The 26,066-nt window shown below is 33.6% G+C and overlaps 2 protein-coding genes across 8 annotated transcripts in view; one reads left to right on the top strand and one right to left on the bottom strand.

Moving 5' to 3' along the window:
- Nucleotides 1-13,881, top strand: part of LOC127717753 (syntaxin-17-like) — a 42,651-nt gene extending 28,770 nt beyond the window's left edge. For 2 of the 4 annotated variants that reach the window (XM_052223549.1, XM_052223548.1), the window contains exons 7-8: nt 5,461-5,593; nt 8,553-13,881. In XM_052223549.1, the coding sequence (XP_052079509.1) occupies nt 5,461-5,593; nt 8,553-8,692 (273 nt within the window). In that variant the 3' untranslated portion in view covers nt 8,693-13,881. Of the gene's footprint in view, nt 1-1,282; nt 1,348-3,491; nt 3,557-5,460; nt 5,594-5,925; nt 5,972-8,552 lie in introns of those variants that run through there. The other 2 variants (XR_007989350.1, XM_052223550.1) reach the window with 2 other exon arrangements.
- A 3,594-nt stretch (nt 13,882-17,475) lies between these two features.
- Nucleotides 17,476-26,066, bottom strand: part of LOC127717760 (oxysterol-binding protein-related protein 3-like) — a 60,647-nt gene continuing 52,056 nt past the window's right edge. For all 4 annotated transcript variants that reach the window (XM_052223556.1, XM_052223557.1, XM_052223558.1 and 1 more), the window contains 4 exons: nt 25,046-25,214; nt 23,515-23,641; nt 22,109-22,231; nt 17,476-21,281 (listed from right to left, as the gene is read on the bottom strand). In XM_052223556.1, the coding sequence (XP_052079516.1) occupies nt 21,185-21,281; nt 22,109-22,231; nt 23,515-23,641; nt 25,046-25,214 (516 nt within the window). In that variant the 3' untranslated portion in view covers nt 17,476-21,184. The remainder of the gene's footprint in view (nt 21,282-22,108; nt 22,232-23,514; nt 23,642-25,045; nt 25,215-26,066) is intronic.

The following is a 26,066-nucleotide window of genomic DNA, read 5'->3' on the forward strand; positions in this document are numbered from 1 at the left end:
AAACTGCTCATCAAAGTATTAACGAGGGGACACGATCACTTGGCCAGGTAAAATGGTTAATATAGAAACTGTTCATCAAAGTATTAACGAGGGGACACGATTACTTGGCCAGGTAAAATGGTTCATATAGAAACTGTTCATCAAAGTATTAAAGAAGGGACACGATTACTTGGCCAGGTAAAATGGTTAATATAAAAACTGTTCATCAAAGTATTAACGAGGGGACACGATCACTTGGCCAGGTAAAATGGTTAATATAGAAACTGTTCATCAAAGTATTAACGAGGGGACACGATCACTTGGCCAGGTAAAATGGTTAATATAGAAACTGTTCATCAAAGTATTAACGAGGGGACACGATCACTTGGCCAGGTAAAATGGTTACTATAGAAACAGCTCATCAAAGTATTAACGAGGGGACACGATCACTTGGCCAGGTAAAATGGTTACTATAGAAACAGCTCATCAAAGTATTAACGAGGGGACACGATCACTTGGCCAGGTAAAATGATTACTATAGAAACAGCTCATCAAAGTATTAACGAGGGGACACGATCACTTGGCCAGGTAAAATGGTTAATATAGAAACTGTTCATCAAAGTATTAACGAGGGGACACGATCACTTGGCCAGGTAAAATGGTTAATATAGAAACTGTTCATCAAAGTATTAACGAGGGGACACGATCACTTGGCCAGGTAAAATGGTTAATATAGAAACTGTTCATCAAAGTATTAACGAGGGGACACGATCACTTGGACAGGTAAAATGGTTAATATAGAAACTTTTCATCAAAGTATTAACGAGGGGACACGATCACTTGGACAGGTTAAATGATTAATATAGAAACTGCTCATCAAAGTATTAACGAGGGGACACAATCACTTGGCCAGGTAAAATGGTTAATATAGAAACTGTTCATCAAAGTATTAACAAGGGGACACGATCACTTGGCCAGGTAAAATGGTTAATATAGAAACTGTTCATCAAAGTATTAAAGAGGGGACACGATCACTTGGCCAGGTAAAATGGTTAATATAGAAACTGTTCATCAAAGTATTAAAGAGGGGACACGATCACTTGGCCAGGTAAAATGGTTAATATAGAAACTGTTCATCAAAGTATTAACGAGGGGACACGATCACTTGGCCAGGTAAAATGGTTAATATAGAAACTGTTCATCAAAGTATTAACGAGGGGACACGATCACTTGGCCAGGTCAAATGGTTAATATAGAAACAGCTAATCAAAGTATTAACGAGGGGACACGATCACTTGGCCAGGTAAAATGGTTAATATAGAAACAGCTCATCAAAGTATTAACGAGGGGACACGATCACTTGGCCAGGTGAAATGGTTACTATAGAAACAGCTCATCAAAGTATTAACGAGGGGACACGATCACTTGGCCAGGTAAAATGGTTAATATAGAAACTGTTCATCAAAGTATTAACGAGGGGACACGATCACTTGGCCAGGTAAAATGGTTAATATGAAACTGTTCATCAAAGTATTAACGACGGGACATGATCACTTGGACAGGTAAAATGATTAATATAGAAACTGTCCATCAAAGTATTAACGAGGGGACAAGATCACTTGCCCAGGTAAAATGATTTATATTGAAACTGTTCATCAAAGTATTAATGAGGGGACACAATCACTTCGCCAGTTAAAATGGTTAATATAGAAACTGTTCATCAAAGTATTAATGAGGGGACACCATCACTTGGACAGGTAAAATGATTAATATAGAAACTGTCCATCAAAGTATTAACGAGGGGACACGATCACTTGGCCAGGTAAAATGGTTAATATAGAAACTGTTCATCAAAGTATTAATGAGGGGACACGATCACTTGGACAGGTAAAATGGTTAATATAGAAACTGTTCATCAAAGTATTAACGAGGGGACACGATCACTTGGACAGATTAAATGATTAATATAGAAACTGTCCATCAAAGTATTAACGAGGGAACACGATCACTTGGCCAGGTAAAATGATTTATATTAAAACTGTTCATCAAAGTATTAACGAGGGGACACGATCACTTGGCCAGGTAAAATGGTTAATATAGAAACTGTTCATCAAAGTATTAACGAGTAGACACAATCACTTGGCCAGGTAAAATGGTTAATATAGAAACTGCTCATCAAAGTATGAACAAGGGGACACAATCACTTGGCCAGGTAAAATGGTTAATATAGAAACTGTTCATCAAAGTATTAACGAGGGGACACGATCACTTGGCCAGGTAAAATGGTTAATATAGAAACTGTTCATCAAAGTATTAACGAGGGGACACAATCACTTGGCCAGGTAAAATGGTTCATATAGAAACTGTTCATCAAAGTATTAAAGAAGGGACACGATTACTTGGCCAGGTAAAATGGTTAATATAAAAACTGTTCATCAAAGTATTAACGAGGGGACACGATCACTTGGCCAGGTAAAATGGTTAATATAGAAACTGTTCATCAAAGTATTAACGAGGGGACACGATCACTTGGCAAGGTAAAATGGTTAATATAGAAACTGTTCATCAAAGTATTAACGAGGGGACACGATCACTTGGCCAGGTAAAATGGTTACTATAGAAACAGCTCATCAAAGTATTAACGAGGGGACACGATCACTTGGCCAGGTAAAATGGTTACTATAGAAACAGCTCATCAAAGTATTAACGAGGGGACACGATCACTTGGCCAGGTAAAATGATTACTATAGAAACAGCTCATCAAAGTATTAACGAGGGGACACGATCACTTGGCCAGGTAAAATGGTTAATATAGAAACTGTTCATCAAAGTATTAACGAGGGGACACGATCACTTGGCCAGGTAAAATGGTTAATATAGAAACTGTTCATCAAAGTATTAACGAGGGGACACGATCACTTGGCCAGGTAAAATGGTTAATATAGAAACTGTTCATCAAAGTATTAACGAGGGGACACGATCACTTGGACAGGTAAAATGGTTAATATAGAAACTTTTCATCAAAGTATTAACGAGGGGACACGATCACTTGGACAGGTTAAATGATTAATATAGAAACTGCTCATCAAAGTATTAACGAGGGGACACAATCACTTGGCCAGGTAAAATGGTTAATATAGAAACTGTTCATCAAAGTATTAACAAGGGGACACGATCACTTGGCCAGGTAAAATGGTTAATATAGAAACTGTTCATCAAAGTATTAAAGAGGGGACACGATCACTTGGCCAGGTAAAATGGTTAATATAGAAACTGTTCATCAAAGTATTAAAGAGGGGACACGATCACTTGGCCAGGTAAAATGGTTAATATAGAAACTGTTCATCAAAGTATTAACGAGGGGACACGATCACTTGGCCAGGTAAAATGGTTAATATAGAAACTGTTCATCAAAGTATTAACGAGGGGACACGATCACTTGGCCAGGTCAAATGGTTAATATAGAAACAGCTAATCAAAGTATTAACGAGGGGACACGATCACTTGGCCAGGTAAAATGGTTAATATAGAAACAGCTCATCAAAGTATTAACGAGGGGACACGATCACTTGGCCAGGTAAAATGGTTACTATAGAAACAGCTCATCAAAGTATTAACGAGGGGACACGATCACTTGGCCAGGTAAAATGGTTAATATAGAAACTGTTCATCAAAGTATTAACGAGGGGACACGATCACTTGGCCAGGTAAAATGGTTAATATGAAACTGTTCATCAAAGTATTAACGACGGGACATGATCACTTGGACAGGTAAAATGATTAATATAGAAACTGTCCATCAAAGTATTAACGAGGGGACAAGATCACTTGCCCAGGTAAAATGATTTATATTGAAACTGTTCATCAAAGTATTAATGAGGGGACACAATCACTTCGCCAGTTAAAATGGTTAATATAGAAACTGTTCATCAAAGTATTAATGAGGGGACACCATCACTTGGACAGGTAAAATGATTAATATAGAAACTGTCCATCAAAGTATTAACGAGGGGACACGATCACTTGGCCAGGTAAAATGGTTAATATAGAAACTGTTCATCAAAGTATTAATGAGGGGACACGATCACTTGGACAGGTAAAATGGTTAATATAGAAACTGTTCATCAAAGTATTAACGAGGGGACACGATCACTTGGACAGATTAAATGATTAATATAGAAACTGTCCATCAAAGTATTAACGAGGGAACACGATCACTTGGCCAGGTAAAATGATTTATATTGAAACTGTTCATCAAAGTATTAACGAGGGGACACGATCACTTGGCCAGGTAAAATGGTTAATATAGAAACTGTTCATCAAAGTATTAACGAGTAGACACAATCACTTGGCCAGGTAAAATGGTTAATATAGAAACTGCTCATCAAAGTATGAACAAGGGGACACAATCACTTGGCCAGGTAAAATGGTTAATATAGAAACTGTTCATCAAAGTATTAATGAGGGGACACGATCACTTGGCCAGGTAAAATGGTTAATATAGAAACTGTTCATCAAAGTATTAACGAGGGGACACAATCACTTGGCCAGGTAAAATGGCTGATATAGAAACTGCTCATCAAAGTATTAACGAGGAGGGGACACGATCACTTGGCCAGTTAAAATGGTTAATATGAAACTGTTCATCAAAGTATTAACTACGGGACATGATCACTTGGACAGGTAAAATGATTAATATAGAAACTGTCCATCAAAGTATTAACGAGGGGACACGATCACTTGCCCAGGTAAAATGATTTATATTGAAACTGTTCATCAAAGTATTAATGAGGGGACACAATCACTTCGCCAGTTAAAATGGTTAATATAGAAACTGTTCATCAAAGTATTAATGAGGGGACACGATCACTTGGACAGGTAAAATGATTAATATAGAAACTGTCCATCAAAGTATTAACGAGGGGACATGATCACTTGGCCAGGTAAAATGGTTAATATAGAAACTGTTCATCAAAGTATTAACGACGGGACATGATCACTTGGACAGGTAAAATGATTAATATAGAAACTGTTCATCAAAGTACTAATGACGGGACACGATCACTTGGCCAGGTAAAATGATTTATATAGAAACTGTTCATCAAAGTATTAATGAGGGGACACGATCACTTCGTCAGTTAAAATGGTTAATATAGAAACTGTTCATCAAGTATTAACGACGGGACACGATCACTTGGCCAGGTAAAATGATGGCTTTGCTTACATTACAAACATAAAAAAGGTACAATATAAAAATAAGGAAATGTGGTATGTAAATACATGCTTTAAAAATACTTTCATGTTTAAAATCAGGTTAAGCATGTTAAGTTTTTCATGGGAATTATTTGATGTCCAACTACATTTTATAGGTCTCATGAAAATCATCTTAAAGTTTAGATAAATTACCACCTTTTATGTAACTACAAATTAAATTTATAGGCAAAATATCTATCAATTTCTAATGTTTTTATCTATTTTTAGTCTTCAAAATACAAGGCAGCCATCTTCCCCATAGCTGGTGCTGTGATTGGTACAATAATGGCCGGTCCTGTAGGATTAGTGGCTGGAGCTAAAATAGGAGGTGTGGCAGGGGCTGTAGGAGGTGGCATTGCAGGTAAGTGGTGGCTGGTCCTGTAGGATTAGTAGCTGGATCTAAGATAGGAGGGGTGCCAAGTGCTGTAGGATCTGGCATTGCAGTTAAGATGTTGCTGGTCCTGTAGGATTAGTAGCTGTAGCTGAAATAGGAGGTGTGGTAGGGGCTGTAGGAGGTGGCATTGCAGGTAAGTAGTGGCTGGTCCTGGAGGATTAGTAGCTGGAGCTAAGACAGGAGGGGTGGGGAGGGCTGTAGGAGATGACATTGCAGGTAAGTAGTGGCTGGTCCTGTAGGATTAGAGGCTGGAGCTACGATAGGAGGGATTGCAAGGGCTGTAGGAGGTGGCATCAAAGGTAAGTAGTTGTTGGTCTTGTAGGATAAGTAGCTGTAGCTAAGATAGGAGGGGTGACAAGGGCTGTAGGATCTGGCATTGCAGTTAAGATGTTGCTGGTCCTGTAGGATTAGTAGCTGTAGCTGAAATAGGAGGTGTGGTAGGGGCTGTAGGAGGTGGCATTGCAGGTAAGTAGTGGCTGGTCCTGGAGGATTAGTAGCTGGAGCTAAGACAGGAGGGGTGGGGAGGGCTGTAGGAGATGACATTGCAGGTAAGTAGTGGCTGGTCCTGTAGGATTAGAGGCTGGAGCTACGATAGGAGGGATTGCAAGGGCTGTAGGAGGTGGCATCAAAGGTAAGTAGTTGTTGGTCTTGTAGGATAAGTAGCTGTAGCTAAGATAGGAGGGGTGACAAGGGCTGTAGGATCTGGCATTGCAGTTAAGATGTTGCTGGTCCTGTAGGATTAGTAGCTGTAGCTGAAATAGGAGGTGTGGTAGGGGCTGTAGGAGGTGGCATTGCAGGTAAGTAGTGGCTGGTCCTGGAGGATTAGTAGCTGGAGCTAAGACAGGAGGGGTGGGGAGGGCTGTAGGAGATGACATTGCAGGTAAGTAGTGGCTGGTCCTGTAGGATTAGAGGCTGGAGCTACGATAGGAGGGATTGCAAGGGCTGTAGGAGGTGGCATCAAAGGTAAGTAGTTGTTGGTCTTGTAGGATAAGTAGCTGTAGCTAAGATAGGAGGGGTGACAAGGGCTGTAGGAAGTGGCAATCTAAAAAATATATAACATGCTAATACAGTAATTTACTTGAGACAGTTGTAGAATCTATGTGTATTTCATATATGTTCATCTAGTTCCAGATCGATCTGAAATCTGGCAACATATTTTGGACTTGCTGGGGTCAAGCACAGCCCCAGCAAGTCCTGAAAAGGCCATCTGACATTGGAGCGATTGCTGACAAATGTTCATACATCCATTACTCTTTCTTTTCCTTCTGTACACACAAGTTGATTCTGTTAAAAATTGGCTGGTATTGAGTGAATCACTTTAGAAAGGATCTGCTAAACATTCTGGAGCACCTGAGATCACCCCAAGTTTTTGGTGGGGTTCGTGTTGCTCAGTCGTCAATTTTCTATGTTGTGTTTTGTGTACTGATGTCTGTTGGTCTTTTCTTTTTTAGCCATGGTGTTGTCGGTTTATTTTCGACTTATATGTTTGGATGTTCCTTTGGTTTCTCTCGCCTCTCTTTTAGAACAGGATGATTGCTAGTGATTTAGAGTGATAGCGATATCAATGTGATTGTTGGTGATTTAGAGTGTTAACAATATCAGGGTTATTGCTGATGATTTAGAGTGATAACAATACATGTATCAGGATGATTGCTGGTGATTTAGAGTGATAACAATACATGTATCAGGGTGATTGCTGGTGATTTAGAGTGATAACAATAACAGAGTGATTACTGGTGATTTAGAGTGATAACAATAACAGATTGATTGCTGGTGATTTAGAGTGATAACAATAACAGAGTGATTGCTGGTGATTTAGAGTGATAACAATAACAGAGTGATTGCTGGTGATTTAGAGTGATAACAATAACAGAGTGATTGCTGGTATCATTAAGAATGATAACACTTAGAATGAAGTGAATCATCTAAAACTACTTATATTTAAGAAATAATTCTTTCATGCCATGCTCTATGCTCATTTTAACATGGTAGGCATTATATTTGTCAATATTTTATATACTGCGCGTTAGCGAGGTGTAAAATGTTGACAAATATAATGCCTACCCATTTCAAAATGAGTATAGAGCATGGCATGATAGAATTATTTCGATTCTAATAGCAAAATTTAGAACTTTTGTACTTCGAAGTTGGCCCCCTACAAATACAGGTTCGAATGGCAGCCATTATAATTTTATGAGACCCCAAAATATAGAAAATCAACCGTTTCACGATAAAAAATGAACAGATACATGTAATCTTACTTTTAGAATGATTTTATTTAATTTCCTAGCGCGATACACCAACACAAATGTCCAATTAGAACATGGCATTGTTTCCAAAGCGAAAGAAGAAAGTTATATTAGAATGACTCTTAAAAAATCCAATCAATAGTTATGAGTAGTTGATGGATAAAAGGAGATGTAAGGTATATGTCAAGGAGACAGCAATATAAGACAAAAAAACTACAGAAATCAAGATATCAATATACTGTTTCAACAATGGCCATATCTTGTAGTCATAAAGATTTGTAGTTTGATTATCATACTCACACTCAGAAATCAATCATCAAAATACTTGATTTTGCATTTCAAGCACATATTTTGTACTCCAAGTACAGAGTAAAGTTTTATGACTGGGAGCTCTATATTTTCCACAGTCTACTGATCATGAGTATATTAGCTATAAAACCAGGTTCAATCCACCATTTTCTACATAAGGTAATGCCTGTACCAAGTCAGGAATATGACAGTTGTTTTCCATTAGTTTGATGTGTTTCAGCTTTTGATTTTGCCATTTGATAAGGGACTTACCATTTTGAATTTTCCTTGGAGTTCAGTATTTTTGTTATTTTACTTTTTAGTACTGTGTAACAACCTTATAAAAATATAATTTACTTTATTAATTATAATTCTTTATTTATTTATAGGTTTTGCAGGAGGAAAAATAGTTAAATCGAGACAAGATAACATCACAAATATTGAAATGAGCAATTTAAGTGAGAAATCAACAGACAGTTGTGAGGATAAACAATCTCAAGGAAATAGCTGGTTCCCATGGAACTGGTGAAAGGAATTTTACTATTATAAAAATTGCTTAAATATTGCCACATGAATAGAGGGGATTATATCCAAAATTACAATTGTATAAAGGGAAATATTCACCTTACGCTCACTGCATAGCTCCTGCTTAGTTCAAAATGAGGCTGAAATAGACTCATTCTTTTTAAATGCAATATAAGATTTATTATTATACTTCACGTCAAAATGCCAGATTTTGATTGGTTAATACGAGGGAGACAATTTACTCTATCCCATGGCAAATACTCTATTACCCTTCACAGAGACGCTTGCTCAAGTTTGCGCTTTAATAAATCCGGATGATTGTTATGTACAAGACATCATAGTTTATTACTTTGAATTTGAAAATTAATAGACAGTAATAACAGAACATTCAGTATAATAAATTAAATAACACATATCTGAGAGGGTGATAGAGCAGATTGTTACCCCTCGAAAAGACATTGTCAACCTTGGCTTCGCCTCAGTTGACAATGTTTTCTCGGGGTAACAATATGCTCTATCACCCTCTCAGCTATGTGTTATTTATATAATGTCACATTGTTTAATTTTAACCTAAAATTCATTAGTTGTATAGATGTTTTGTATAGCATTGTGTAGAACTATTTTTCTCTTGTTACGTAGAATTTCATAACATCAGTATACAGATGCAAATGTAGGAGAATCAAGTGTTTGGTTTTGATTTGAAGATTTGAAAATCCTCTTTATATGTTCTTCACTGCACAGAAACACTGCAAAGAGTTTTAAAAAAACTTTTCCCAAGGTTTATGTTTTAAATATTTCTTGTTTATGGTTCTGATCTTTCTTCGAGAACAATTTATGAGAGATAGAGACTTTCATGACTTATTTTAATAAAATGAGCAAAAATTTACACTTTTAAATATTTTCCACTTTACTTTGTTTTGATGCAATATTTTGTTGTATTTACAACCAACAAAAAGGGAGGTAATGAACTTCAAATTGAAGAAATGTAGAGGTTAAGCTTTTAGGAGAACAGCTATTATTTGGTTAAACATAAGATTAATTTTCCAGAATGAAGACAATAGAGGTCCACATTCACAGAATGTAAAATTCTAATTCAGATGGTTGTATGTTTCTCTAGTTAGTGTTCTGTACATGTTTGTAATGGACCATGGAATTTTCTTGCATAGGTTGTGAATTTCATAGTACCTGTTAAAATATCTGAGGTCCAAGGGTATATATCTAATAGTTCAGGGAGGACCATTATAAGTACATTATTTCAGGCTATTTTAGGCTATTTTAGGCTATATTCATAGGCATGAGATTGAAAATGATTTATAGTCACAATAAAAAAACAATTGGGTGACGATAAACGTCACTTTCTAAATTATAATGTTATCACAAAAAAAATTTTGCAGTTCATTTTGAGGGATTCAAGATATGAAAATTGTTCAGTTTATTGTTTACGTGTTAACTTATTTCTGTAAATTCAGAAATTATTGCGAGGTTTTTATTAATGTGAATGATAACAAGAACTCTCATTCTGATATTTGATACATATATCTGTATGCAGATTTTCCTAAAATCGCAAGAATTAATCTCGCATTTTTGTCCATTTTTCAAAAATCGCAATAATAAATGCACACAATAATTTCTGAATTTACAGTAATTTTAAAAACAAACTTTGTGCTATGTACTTTTCTGAATGTTTAAAGATTAATGTTTTTGCTCTATGATATACAAAATTGAAAAAAATTAATTCTTTAGGAAGTACTTAAATTTTTCAAAAATAATCCCCAGAAAAACATCCTGTTTTTTATCTAATCTGAGCAATAAAGTCATGATTATTGGATTAAAAACTGTTTTGATGTTGGAAGTATGAAAGGTTCTATGAAATTTCAATATTTAACATTTTATTTATTGGTATGCAGTCTGATAAATTTGGATTAATCTTATCAATGGCATATAAAATTGTCTGGAAATATATTGTTGTCTATTTTCAAAATTCGGTCTGATAGGGATTTATGGTTTATCCGTTCAAAATTACACAGATAAAAGTTTATTATTAAAATGAAGGAAATATCATATGGGATTATACTATTTGAAGCACTGAAAATTTTATTTGCTCACCTGGACCATAGGTCTGTGAGAACTTGAAATATTTAAAGCTCAAATCTTATACTTCTGTAAAGCTGTTTCTATTCAAGTTGTTTTAAAAAATAACATTCAGTTATGGTATCAGTGTGGTCACTCCAGGGTTTGCAGTTTACATTTTAACTTTCTCAGTGAATGAAAGTAATTTAAATTCAAAATACACATTTGATTATATGTATATTTCAGTTCTACAGATTTTTTTTTTAAATGTATAATTGTGATTTCAAAATAAGTTTTAACCAATGTGGTTACAGAAGTAAACATCTGATGTTGTCTTATTGGCAATCATACCACAAAACTTTTGTTTTTTTTTTACTTTAATTGCTTAAAAAGTAATTTTGTATTTTCACCTCAAAAGTTACACCTCTTGTTCTATTTTTTTACATATCATTTCTTTACATGCAAAACATGAATGTTCTTTGGGCTGTTAAATGGCGATAATTAAGAAGGACAATCTTGGCAAGCTGAGTGTTCACTTATATTCTCATACATAAAACTGACTAAAGTAATATGGGATTTACACAAGTCATATCAGACAGGTATAAAAGGGGAACAACTCAATTATTAGAACAAGAAGTAAATCACAGTTTGTAAAGTACTAATAGAATAATGTTACATATATATCATTGATAAGTCCAGGGGCGGGTCCAGGTGAGGGCGTAATGGGCGTACACCCCCCCTTTTCAAAAAAAAAAAAAAAAAACTATGGTAATCTGCTAATATTGTATTGAATATGGCAATTAGTGCATTTCATAATTATTTTATGTTTTTTAGCAAAAAAAAAGGTCCAAAAAAAATGTTTGCCTTGATCCGCACGGCGAAAGATTTCATTCTACGCCCCCCTCTTTCTAATATCAAGTCAGCAATTGCTTTGCTTCTGTGGTAATGGATGTATCTTTGGTGCTGTATATAAGATTGCAATGTTACTGTTTTAATATAATGTTATTGACGAAGATCTTATTTTTATTTCTTGTTGTAATGATAAAGCAACATGACACATCATACTATTTATCATTTTATTTTATATTTAAAATAAATAATGTTTTAAAATTGTTACAAACTAATTTTTAAGTTTGATTTATATAATTTAATTTAATGATATACCAAATGAGATTACTTATATTGCAAAAATCAAAAATTTAAAAACTAAACTTATAGTGCAAAAATCAAAAATTTAAAAACTAAATATTTTGCCCTCAAAACATTAAGTTTTTTTGCAAATTAATTAAGGTTTATGAATCAAATTCATAAAATAATCGTACATTACAAAGTGATGATTAATTTAACCACAATTCTGTTTGTTATTTATAAATTTTCATCAGATCTGCCATGATGTATATATATAATTTTTTTTTTTAAACATATATATACATATATACTTATATTCTATCAGGGGTATTTAAAGTGTGTCAAGGTCATTGTAAATAAGTCATGTTGCCTTAAGCTATTTAAGTTTTAAAGATAAGTATGTTCTTTAACTACTGTTATTGTTTCAATCTAATGCTAAATAAAAGGGGGGTGGTCTAAGAAGTTCAACTACAGTGATCACTAGCCTCAGATTGTGAGTTCAAACCTCACTCATAGCAAAATGTCTACAACTTTGACCAAGATAATTGACAAGGATTTTCAGTTTTCCCATATAAGGTCAGTGGTTTGTTCCAGGTACAATAAAAAATGGCTACCATGATATAGCCATGGTCACTGAATGTGTCATTAAACACCAATAAACAAACTGAATGAAAGGAGATTAAGGATCTTGGGTATTTTCTTCTTCTGTTAAAACAGCATGGATCACTTTTATAAAGAAAAACTACTTTAATTGAAAAAATTGCCTGATGCACGAGGGTCTGGATGGGGATCCTTAATTTCTGTATTTAAAAATGATTAAGGATGTACTTTAATAGGTGATCGAAGGTAAAATTAAATAAATCAAGAATTCAAAATTGATACTTTAAGCTGGAAGAGTATTAGTTAAGGATCAAAATAAGCTAAAAATATTGATAGGTCATGGAGCTCCTTTTCGAGATATTTGATTTATAAAATATGGCGGTAAAAGGCTGACTCTGACTTTTACCTTATATTTGCATTGGTATTATTTTGGTCTCAAATTAAAAGAAAGAAAATCAAGAATCTGCTTAAATTTTGTCAAATGACCGTTTATGAGCTATTAAGTCTTATGTTAATAGATAAATAGGTGTTATGGGGCAAAATATTTTACCTTGTATCGTATTGAAAAACACTGAGGAGTCAATATTTGACACTTATTCCAAAACCTCACCTAAGTACATCCTTAAGGCAGTTTTCTTTTATCTTTAAAAATAACATTTATTCTGTCAAATACTCATGTGTATGCAATTAAATCTGCAATTACTGTAAATTCAGAAATTATTGCGTGCATTTATTATTGCGATTTTGTCATTTTAGACTTAAATGCGATTTTAATTTTTACGATTTTGAGAAAAATCCTGTTTAGTTCAGATAAAATATTTCAAAATGCGAGTTTAAATTATTGCGTTTACAACTCTGTCGCGTTTGTCGCAATAATAAAAAACTCGCAATAATTTCTGACTATACAGTATATGATTTCTTGTTTCTGTATATTGTTCTGTTTTAAGTATTGTATTACCTAATTCTTTTATTTTCCACAATTATTCTTTATACTTTCGCTCCCAATTAATTCTCTATTTAATTTGTTTGCTCATCTTCTCTATTCATTATATTATTTGGCCATTATTTTCTGTTCTGTAAACCCAATCCAAATTCATGCATGAAAACAAAACTGATTAATAAGTGGCTTGTCGTCTAAAATAGATTAACATCAATTCTGTTTGAGCAGTTTTGATTTGGATGAAATTTATAATGCTCTTGTTATAGTAATTTGAAAAGAATTTACCATTCTAAAAATTGGTTGTACATTAAATGGTAAATATTGTGTTTATGCATGAATAGTTGTGAAACTATATGACAATGGTAATGAATATTTTGTTATTTATTTTTCTTATTATAATTTTTGTTATAAATAATATATATGGAGACACTCTAATAAAAATCCAAAAGATTTAATGTTTTGCTCTGTTTGAATTACATATACATTTTTCAATTTCCCGTGGAGAGTGGGGGGGTTGGGGTTGGGATTGTAGATTTTTTTAGGTACAAAATGTACATTTTTCTAATATTTTACTGCTGGGACCCCTTTTTTAGGCCAAATTTATGTCTATGTAGTCGAATGATTAATGAATTACCAATATAGATTTAGTCTTTACTTTATGAACTTCCTCAGGGTCGTGTGATAGCCTGCTTGCCTAAATGTGTGGGAGGCTGTTGGTTTTGATCCCTGGCTGGCTTCTCCACCAAGTTAATGTGATGTTTGTTAGGAGTCAGTTGATTGTGTGGGAGGCCGTTGGTTTTGATCCCTGGCTGGCCTCTCCACCAAGTTAATGTGATGTTTGTTAGGAGTCAGTTGATTGTGTGGGAGGTCGTTGGTTGTGATTCCTGGCTGGCTACTCCACCAAGTTAATGTGATGTTTGTTAGGAGTCAGTTGATTGTGTGGGAGGCCGTTGGTTTTGATCCCTGGCTGGCTTCTCCACCAAGATAATGTGATGTTTGTTAGGAGTCAGTTGATTGTGTGGGAGGCCGTGGGTTTTGATCCCTGGCTGGCCTCTCCACCAAGTTAATGTGATGTTTGTTAGGAGTCAGTTGATTGTGTGGGAGGCCGTGGGTTTTGATCCCTGGCTGGCCTTTCCACCAAGATAATATGATGTTTGTTAGGAGTCAGGTGATTGTGTGGGAGGCCGTGGGTTTTGATCCCTGGCTGGCCTCTCCACCAAGTTAATGTGATGTTTGTTAGGAGTCAGTTGATTGTGTGGGAGGCGGTTGGTTTTGATCCCTGGCTTCTCCACCAAGTTAATGTGATGTTTGTTAGAAGTCAGTTGAATGTGTGTGTGTGTAGGGTGGCATAATATTACAGAATATTACTTTGTTTACCTTGTGAACTAGCACGTTAAGTAACATGAGCAACACCATGAGTACCACATGTGGAGCAGGATCTGCTTACCCTTCCGGAGCACCGGAGATCACCCCCTTAGTTTTTGGTGGGGTTGTATTGCTTAGTCTGGTTTTCTATGTTGTGTTTTGTGTACTATATATTCTTTTTAGCCATGGCATTGTCAGTTTATTTTTTACTTTTGAATTTGAATGTCCCTTTGGTATCCTTCACCTCTCTTTTAAAAATCTGGGTCACAATGGCAGTCTAGTACTAAACAGGGTTCATATTCATATGGCATTAACGTTTTAATCCTGAATATGCATTAAAGTTGGCGCTGAATATTAAGCAGCTTCCTATCACTACCATGAACTTTATGGCTTATTCTAAAAACTCAAATAAATGTCAATATATACTTGCTAGTTTTGTGGAAATCCTTTCCCTATTGAAATTTCTATACAAAAAATCATTTCAAACAATCCTTGTGGGAAAAATTGACTGTAATAATCATTGTATGGTACAGAAACATTTGAATGATGGTTGTAGCTTGAACATTATTTTACAACTGGGTGCTTATTTACTACTTGTATGGCAGTCCTTTCTGTTGAATTAATGATGTATCATAGATTCTAAGCATTAAAACAAATCTAGATTGTTTTTGGTCTATTGTAAAGTGGTTTATATTCGCAAAACCTGTTGGCCATGTTTTATATTCACTTTTTAGCTCACCAGTGAGCTTTACTCATCACTTAGCGTCCCTCGTCGTTGACTGTTAACTTTTACAAAAATCTTCTTCTCTGAAACTACTAGACCAAATTAAACCAAACTTGGCCACAATCATCATTGGGGTATCTAGTTTAAAAAATGTGTCCGATGACCCCAGCTGCCAACCAAATAGAACATAGGGGTAAAATGCAAGTTTTGTCTATTATTTTGAAAACCGTTACGAATATATAGAGAAAATCTGACTGGGGCAAAAATGTTCAGAATGTTCAGAATGTCAACTCTACCAGTTGTCAGACAACTTTTTATAAGAGTTATTGCCCTTAGATGACAAATTTTACCATTTTTTTTTCATTCTTGCCTTATTATCTTGAAAACTATAATAGATAGAGAGAAACTTTAAACTGCAAAAATGATCAGCAAGACAAGTTCTACAAATAAGTCTCGTCAGTCGACTCCTTATTGGAGTTATTGCCTTTTGATGACGATTTTTACCAATATTTTGAATTTTTGCCTGGTATCTTAAAAATTATAATAGATAGATAGAAACTTATACATGTATAAGCAAAAATGATCAGCAAGACAAGATCTACAATTAAGACAATATGGCGGAAATCGTACGACACATCCTTATTGGAGTTATTGCCCTTTAATGACGATTTTTACCATTTTTTTTGTGTTTTGCCCTATATGATAAAAATTTTAATAAATGATCAGCAAGGCAAGATCTACTAGCAAGTCAAATTTTGCCGATATAGTTAGTAGACTGTCACTCTTTATAGGAGTGATTGCCCTTAAATGAGGATTTTTTTTACCCTCTTTTTGTTTTGGGCAAAAACTAAAGAAGATAGAAACTAAACAGAATAAATGCAGCAATACAAGATCAACAAAACAGAGATTTTTGTCATGAATTCATTCTCGTCTACAATGTTGGAGTGTGTCCTTTGTTGAATATCCACATAGACCAATGTGAGTGACACAGGCTCTTTAGAGCCACTAGTTTTGTTTTTATCATAATTGGGATATTAGCAAATTAACCACTCACAATAATTTCCCCTTGTTTCACATTTTGTTATCCTATATCTTACAAGGTATATAGTTTGGATTTTGCTCATTGTTGATGGTCGTACAACTACCTATAGTTATTAACATTCCAGGTCCTTTGGTCTTTAGTGTGTAGTCGTCTCATTGGCAATCCTTATCTAGATGTTTATTTAGTAATATACCAATGTTGTTTAACACCAACAGTAATCTTGAATAATACAATGCCATTCAGCAGTATTCACGTCACTTTTACAAAGATTTCATGTATTACATTTAGGTCCATTATCATAAACCTATGGCAAATAGCCACTCAAGTAGGGTACCATCTTTGGTCACAAGGTCAAGTTTAAAGTTTGCATTAGGTTACCAGGTCACTTTAAAGCAAATTTGACAGGTTTCATATTTAACAATAAACCTGTATCAATGGTCACAGGTATTTTTATATGAGATGTCAGGTCACCTGCCAACCCCATTTCTCACTATTACAATGAACCTATTGTATAGTACAACATTGTTCAGTACGTTTTGCACATATTACTAACAATTTTCTGATATTGTTTTATTAGCCAGGCTTTTGTGCCTTAAGAGACACATCTCTGGCCTGGTCAAATCAAAGACTTCAAAATTTGTATTTGTTTTATCTCAGCTAAGCATGCAGCATTAAGGAGTAAGAGCACGACAAGTCTGCTCAGAGTCAGAATAATGTTTACGAGTAAGGTGACAAATAAATGCACACAAATTTTCTGAATTTACATTAAATTGTCTCTGTTATCTCGTGGATGGACAATTATTCAAGTCCTTATTTCAATGATATGAAAATCAAAAAAGCAAAATAAAGTGCTTACCAGTAGACTTTCACCATATGAGATTAAAACTGAGTGTAATTAAAAAAAAACACAAAACAAACTGAGGTGTAACATTTGTCTATATTTCTATAGCATTATAACAGCGTAAATTTATTTAACAGGAATTAACAGAATTTAAAATGATATGCAATAGAAAATAGACGTAAAAACAAAAGTGTTATACATGTGCAAGGGCAGTTTGTAAAATAATATTGAAAACAAGCATCAAATCATGTGGAAACTACAACTCAAAAACATTAGATACATAAATTGGAACCAGTCTTTACATTCAAAATACATCCTATTTATGGACAACAAACCTACACAGTCATCATTTTCCATGATTCCAGAAAAAAAAATGTTTTGAGAGATCAAGTACATTACATTTTGGTGGCAAAGGTGGTCCTTCACAACTGGTTCCACAGGAATGAATATCATATTCCATTACTACAATGGTCAGTTACTGTGGATTCATTATTAGTATTGTTGACTGGGCATAGAAATGTGAAAATATATTATTTATTCTTGGGTACACAGACAGAATCAATTTGAGTATAGGTAATTTTGAGGATGAATTATAATTTATTATTTTCAAATTATTTTTTAATTAAGATGAGATAGAGTTATACATTATGATTTTTTTTTTTATTTTAAGTAGAAATGCCATATAACTAATGCCATTAAATGGTCCTTCGATATTATACTTGGTACAGAGCAAGTTAAACTTAAAGACGGGCACATTGCATTTGCGCCAATTTTTACATATTGCGATCTTTTATTTACACCACAAGGTTATATTTCATTTGCAACTGACACATAGTTATATCTGTTCTATTTTAAAACTTGTTAACAACCTATAAATAAGGTCAATCATCAGTTTTCATAATTAAAACAACTTCTTTGCACTGTTTTTCACAGAAAATTAGTTACCATAAAGATACAATTTAAATAAAGATTATATAAATTTATTAGCCTTTGAGGTTATACTCACACTATTATCGGATATTAATAAAATTAATAACTAAATCTACTATTTCTGACTAAATCATGATATTAGTTGGGGGTGTTTAAAGTCCTACACAACAACTTAATGCACTAAGTCAGACTGAAAATCTTAAAAGGTTAGTAATTTTTGTGTATGCCAAATAACTTTTAAAGTCAATGCAACATTATCAAAGTTACAGAAATATTGAGAATGCAAAATTATCAAATTTTATTACAACCATTGACGCAAAACAATGGAAATACTAAAGAGTGGTGAAATCTCAAATCTCAAAATTTGGACAAAAAACATAAAAAAGATTCTACTAGAATTTAAGTTTATGATAAGAATGCTGTTCACACAATATTGTATGTATAAAAGTTGTCATTAAGATATTACATAAATTTATAAACTGATTCAGTTAGTAATATCCCATCAAACTTTCTATTTCATACAACATTATAATTTGCTGTTACAACAGTTGTCTCCCTTTACACATTCTTGACATACAATGAAGGATCAAGTGTTATTTTCATTTAATAGCACTGGGTTAATACCACTGCTGGTGGACTGTTAGTTCAGAGAGTATCATCAGCTTAAATGTCAGCGATTCAGTGCTGCCATAGTTTTTAACAAATTTATCTTAAATTCTCAGTTGATAAATTAAGAAATTATACCGAAACTAAGGTTTTCGACTCCTTCAGGCAAAGTTGATCTTCGACGAATTTGACTAATTTTTACTTCCCTTTGATTATATAGCTCTTTATAAGTTTTGGTACTTATACATCTGTGGTTTCCATATTTTTAGGGATTGTGAATCATGTTGAAGGTAAATTCAGAAAAGACCTTCAAACACACAAGATTTATAAAGAGTTATTTTCATCACGGATGGACCCACTTATTAGAGTAAAGAACTACTACAGTAGTTATTGGATCCTGCTAATTTCAACAATGAAATAAATATTGCCAGTCTACAGAAAAAATTACCATATCGAACAGAAAAAAATGTAGCAAAACTGTAAATATAACTATATACATATATAAAATCACAAACGGACACAGGTGCATAAACACAATAACACATGTCAACATATACCAGTAATTGCATAAAATCCTATTGATATTGTTGTGGGAGAAAACACACTCGTGTATATCTAAGTCAACAAACATTTGATAATGACCACACACATACATACATATAAAACAAGGTTAATAGACATAATATTTAAACAAGTAAATGATACATAGAGAGAACAATTCATTCAGCACTACTTCACACATGAGAATATTTGTGAATCACATTAGGACTATAATAATATTAATTTTAGTTTAATATTATCACAATTTTGCTATGGGCTGAGATAATACTGTCTCAGCATACCAACTACGTGAGCCAACAAACATGAGGGATGTTCCAAAAATAATTGTATAGAGGGAGTGGGGTCGGAGAGGAATTATTTTTTACCCCATCATTAATAAAATTTGATATAGTTGTTCAGGATATCTTTCTAATTTCAAATGAAAACTGAAGTCTGGTGACCCATTCCCCTACAACCAATTCTGGAAGATATTTTCCGCAAAAAAAATGTTTTTGAACACCTAACATGTAATATATGATCTATCATTGGCAGGGAAATTACTGACATCATCGACCCAGATTTTCTGTTATATTTGACTGGTTCAAGCCCCCTAACATGTGTGGAAAGCTGACTTTTGACCATATCCTGATTTCCCTATCCATCTCTGAATGATTGAGATGAAAGAATGATATTTGGTTCCATCCAGCCTGATATCTACATTCACTGTTCAATGTCATATACTATATGAGTATGTACATGTAAGATACCTAGCATGTCTACATATATACTTATGGTGGGTGACAAATTAGGAAACAATTAATTGCAATTCAAATAGCACTGAAAGACAATAGCTAAGAAGACTTTCCGAAGAACCTATATAAAAATGTGTCAGTCTTCAAATAATACAAGAAGAAATAGCTGAGTCCATGTTTTAGAATCGGATAAAAAATAATAGCAAGTGTACAACTTCATTTCCAGGAGAAAAAATCTATGTAAGTTTGGTTGAATTCTGTAAAGCCATTGTGTAAGTTTCATCTATGTCACTTATTACAAAACAAGCTACTTTATCACAAATTTCTGAAATTTCTTTTTTAAACCCACAACATTACAATAAATGTGTTTTTACTACTCTAAATTTGTGAAATTTTCTCCAATTATCCTATATCTACGTACAAAATCCATTCCTGAAATATAAATTTACCATTGGAATTTAAATATCCAATATTCTTTCATCAGAAAGGAGGAACTCATGAGCAAAACTTCCATAAAACAAATGTTTTTTTTCAATAATACATGATGTGAAAGGAGTACGGGCCTGAAGGTCCATTATTGGCCCCAAAATAAAAAGGTTGTATAAGTGACTAAAAAAAATATGGTGGGAAAAGAAAGAATGCCTCAATATCATTAGTATTCAAGGCCTGTGTTTCAAAATGATTGTACGAATGGTAATATTTCATTGTATAGTTTTAAAGGATTTCGATAGGATCCTTAATCGTACAACCTTTTCTGAAATGTAGGTCTTGACACATTAGATCACAAATTTCGGACAATAAGAAAAGTTTCCGTCTTGTCAAATCTTCTGAAGAGATCAAATTTATAATGTTTTGCTCCTTTATCTCACAATGTGCACATCTTTATAAAGCTAGGGGTCTAAATTTTGTAGCTACTGGGCCTTTTCTGTCTGCAATTTTACTGGTTTCCTGTTACTGTTCACCATAGCTTCACAAAAGACATTTTATTAAATCCTGGAGACTTTTTACATTCCCAATATTTTCCTAGGTATTCATAACTCTCTTTTCCTGTTTTCCTAGGGATAAAAGAAATAAATATTTATTTTAAGATGATGGATGGTTGTTTTATGTCCAATGGTCCACAATTTTATGGGTGTGGTTCATGTTATTCAGACTTTTGTTTGTAATGCTTGTGGACTAATTTGCCTTTTTTGTCATTTATTGTTAATTGCCATGGCATTGATAGTTTCTCTTTGACTTGAGTTTTTTTACGTCTCCTTACATTGATTACTTTCCACTCTTTTCTTTTTTCTAAACCCTATAACTTGTTGGTTGATTGTCATTCACACATGAATCAGGATCTGAGTACCAAAAATCGTCCACTTTTTTTTTAGTGTGGATCATGTTGCTCAGGATAATTTTCTATGTAGTTCTTGTGGACTCATTTGTCTTTTTGTTGTTTATCGTTAATTGCCGCTATTGTGTTGTTTATCGTTAATTGCCACTATTGTGTTGTTTATCGTTAATTGCCACTATTGTGTTGTTTATCGTTAATTGCCACTATTGTGTTGTTTATCGTTAATTGCCACTATTGTGTTGTTTCTCTTCAAATTTAGTTTTTTACGTGTCCTTGATATCTTCTGCCTCTTTTTGATTTTAAACATTCACATTCTGTAAACAACTAATTTTCAAGCACAATTTATTTTCAAGTTTTTCGCAAGTAGAAAAATAACTCGAATATAAATCGTCGCGAACATGTAAAACTTGGATCTTTCCTTATTTAACTACATCAAAAATATTCAAAATCACGAAATTAAATCACCGCGAAATGGGCTATAAAATAAGTTGGTTAACAGTAATTTGTTGATGGATTTTAAAATGTAGCTATGTAACTTTCACTTACTTAAACCACATAGGACTGTAATCAAATCCTTCTGTCTCTCCTTTCTTCCTTCTTTCTCTCTGCAGATGTTCTAACCTTGTCTTCTCATTCTCAGCTTCATGAATCTTCCCTTCCTCCAATAATCTAAAATTGTAAATATAATTAAGAATTGAATGCTTCTTTTTGTAAATTTATTGGGGTGTAAAAGTGTTGACCGAAGTACATTTTGTTTGAAGCGCTTCATTATAAAAATGTCTGCACGGTCAATGCTTTTACAACCCTATAAAATTACTAAAAGAAGTATTCAATGCTTGTAATTACATTTTTTGGGCTAGGATCATGAAAGCACGATTTCTAACAAGTTTTTCTTTTATTTTACCTGTGCACTTTATTATGGAAGCTCGTGTCATCATGAATGTTACATTTCATTTGGAAATGAAGGTTGATTTCAGAATGACGCGAGATTGCTGTAAGCCATGAAACATACATGTAATGTAATTATTTTAATATAAAAATTTAATAATTGAATTATTAAATCTGCGAATTTATGAATATTTCATATTCTTCCTGTTCAATAATGTGAATTTTGAATAACATTAGTCCACATATTAAGTGTTGATTTTGAGAACTTTAGAATATGAAATTATAAACTAAGTTAAATTGACAGTCTTAAATTACTGCAACAATGAGAACAATGAAGAATAAAATAAAGGGAGAAGATACCTATGGGCCACAATCAAAATCAAAGATTGAAGAAGACATACATGACCATAGCCAAAAGAAACAAGACCAATACTGGGTCTGGACCAACGATGCTGCATGCAATTTATTGAGATAACATGTGTACTGAAGCATTACTGATGAAGTTGATTTCCAAAACTATATTTAATTGGCCTTGAATAAAGTCCTTTCAATGATTAAGGGAGAAAATTTGAAATGTAAAATGATTGTAAAATTTCAAACTTTTGGCATAAGGTAGTGGCTGCATATGCAGTAGAAGTAAATATTGCTTACACACTTCAATCAACATTACATAGCTCAATAATGAGCCATTTAAGGTGGTACCTAACACTACAGGGAGATAACTCTGTATAAATCAACTAAACGTTTTAATTACGTTGTATTGTTAAGGAAATATTAAGCTTCTCAATGATCAAAATTAGTGTTTGTCAAACTGCTATATAACCAGTGAAATTTTTCTGATAAAGTGGTTGGTTCAAATTATTTGAAATTTTTATATTTTTGTCAAAGGGTCAAAGTAAACATTTTGTCAAAATTTTAGGAAAATTAAACGAGCCAAATTAATATTAGTCAAGGTGTTGGGTACCACCTTAAAAGCAACTGTTCTACTGGCAATAACATCTTTGTCATCTATGTTACTTAAGAACTATTACTTTATCATGAAAATTATCCAAAATACTTATTACCTTTGATCATGTCTGAACCTTGTATCTGTTGGTGGCAGTGTCTTTGAATCATCAGGGTCTAATTCATTTAATTCTATTGCAAATCTTGTAAAGCCATAATACAGCTCAAAATCATCTGGCATAGCACCTGTTTGAAAACATAAATACATTTATTAAAGGACCATTTACCAGACCAAATAAATTTCAGCCTTTTTAACTTTCAGCAAATAGTCCCCAAGCAGTAGTTTGTTACGTGAAGCTGTGAAAATTGTTTCCTAAACAAAATAGTCAAAACGTCCTAGAATACTGCAATGGTAATACCTTCATTTAGAGGAAATTTCAACATATAATTTAGTTCTCTTTTCCATGAAAAGTAATTTTCAATTTGTTCCTCTTTTCAATGTTGACAATTTGTTCTTCTCTTAGAGAACCAAATTGCAATTACAAAAGACAAAAGACAAAACATATATGATTTAGGTTTCTTAAAAAAAAATAAGCAGCTGTTTGCCCCAATAACTTCAAAAAGTTATTTTTGCTAAAAAGTAAATACTCCTTAATTAGTACATTTCTCCTTAAGGTTCCACTAAAGTCAAAATATAGGACACTTCATAAACATCTAAACTTTGCCTGTATTTTTAAACCTATAACGAGTAAAGTCCTAAACTATGAGAACATATGTTCATTTAAACATACTTAACATATACACACTGTGTAAATTGTAAATAAACTTGAAATTGTTATGCTGTGGCCAAACCGGTTCTTGGGGTGAACATTAAATTTTCACAAAAATCTGGAGGCCTGCGAGACGACTTAATTTGCTTAAAATTGGTATGGACGAATACTGTTACATGTAATGCAGGGCAAGCTCATGTTGATTTGTCACATTCATATGACTTAATGGCATATTTGTCCAATTTCTGTATTGTAACTTCGATATGTGTTCACCTAGATACATGAAATTAACTGAAACTCGAAAATTAATAAATTTTCTGAAAAATCAACATGAGCTTGCCCTGCATTAGATATAACAGTATTCGTTCATACCAATTTTAAACAAATTAAGTCGTCTCGCAGGCCTCCAGATTTTTTTGAAAAATTAGTGTTCACCCCAAGAACCAGTTTGGCCACAGCATAACAATTTCAAGTTTATTTACAATTTACACAGTGTGTATATGTTAAGTATGTTTAAATGAACATATGTTCTCATAGTTTAGGACTTTACTCATTATAGGTTGAAAAATACAGGCAAAGTTTAGATGTTTATGAAGTGTCCTATATTTTGACTTTAGTGGAACCTTAAGGAGTAACTTTACTCAGAGCCTATGTAGATGGTGTGGGAGGGGTATCATACTGAATCCTGAATTCCCGGAAAAAATAAAGTATGCTTTCTCAGATCCTGAAAAATCAATCATTAATTCCCAAGTCTCGATTATTATAAATCTCATATTCCACAGAGATAAAGGCCCACTCATGATGTTCCGAAAAAGGTCCTTCAGCCCCTATATGAACCTACCCCTAAGATAACCACTTTACCCTTGTATTCCCTACTTACCAGGTCTCCATACTAATTTACTGGTGGCCTGATGATGATGATGACCACCATGATGACTACCACAGTATAATGCTTCATTCCACTTCCCTGACAGATGATGGACAACCTTCCCTTCAGGATTATTTATATGACCATGGATCTCATGTCTTTTTGAGGACCAGCTGCTAGCCTACAAATAATACAGAAAAAAGTTAACATCAAATATTAAAATAATTTTTTTCTGCTATTTAGAATATTTAATCACAAACTTTATTAAATGGGAGAAAAAAAGTGTGATGGTTTCTGCAAAACACTGTGTCTCCCTTGTGATTGCTGCTTTCAGGGTAAAAATGAAAGGAAAAAAATTGTTTACTAGGCGAAAAAATATGTGTCCGATTCTTTACCCTAAAACAATGTACTGTCCTTCTTAAAGAAATATTCTAGAAATAGAGTTTTGAGTAGTTTGAGTAGACTACAAATTTCATTTCTGATAGATTAAACAGTCAAGGGTCCATATTGACCATTAACATCCACAAAATTGAATGTCATGAATTTTAATAAACATTTGATGATTAAAAACCATTTAAAACCATTAGTTAAGTACAAAATCAAAACGTCCAGATTCATTATAGCAGTAATGATGTCATTTACACCATCATGACTTGGTTGACCTTTATGGAATAACAGGTGACATCGTATATGTTCCAATTGTTGTAACTATAATCCTGTCCCCTTTTCCCCTAATTAGACTTATCACTGGGTTTGTACTAAATTGAGAAACACGATGGGTGCCACTTGTGGAGCAGGATCTGCTTACCTGTCCGGAGCACCTGAGATTGCCTCCAGTTTTTGGTGGAGTTCGTATTGCTCAGTCTTTAGTTTTCTATGTTGTGTTTTGTCTACTGTTGTTTGTCTGCTAGTCTTTTTCTTTTTTAGCACTGATGTTGTCAGTTTATTTTCGACTTATGAATTTGAATGTACCTTTGGTAACTTTTGTTTCTCTTTTACAGGTGATGTTGACCTCTCCATAGTGATCACTCTA

The sequence above is a fragment of the Mytilus californianus genome, unplaced genomic scaffold (assembly GCF_021869535.1).
Source record: "Mytilus californianus isolate M0D057914Y unplaced genomic scaffold, xbMytCali1.0.p SCAF_10, whole genome shotgun sequence".
Classification (NCBI taxonomy): domain Eukaryota; kingdom Metazoa; phylum Mollusca; class Bivalvia; order Mytilida; family Mytilidae; genus Mytilus; species Mytilus californianus.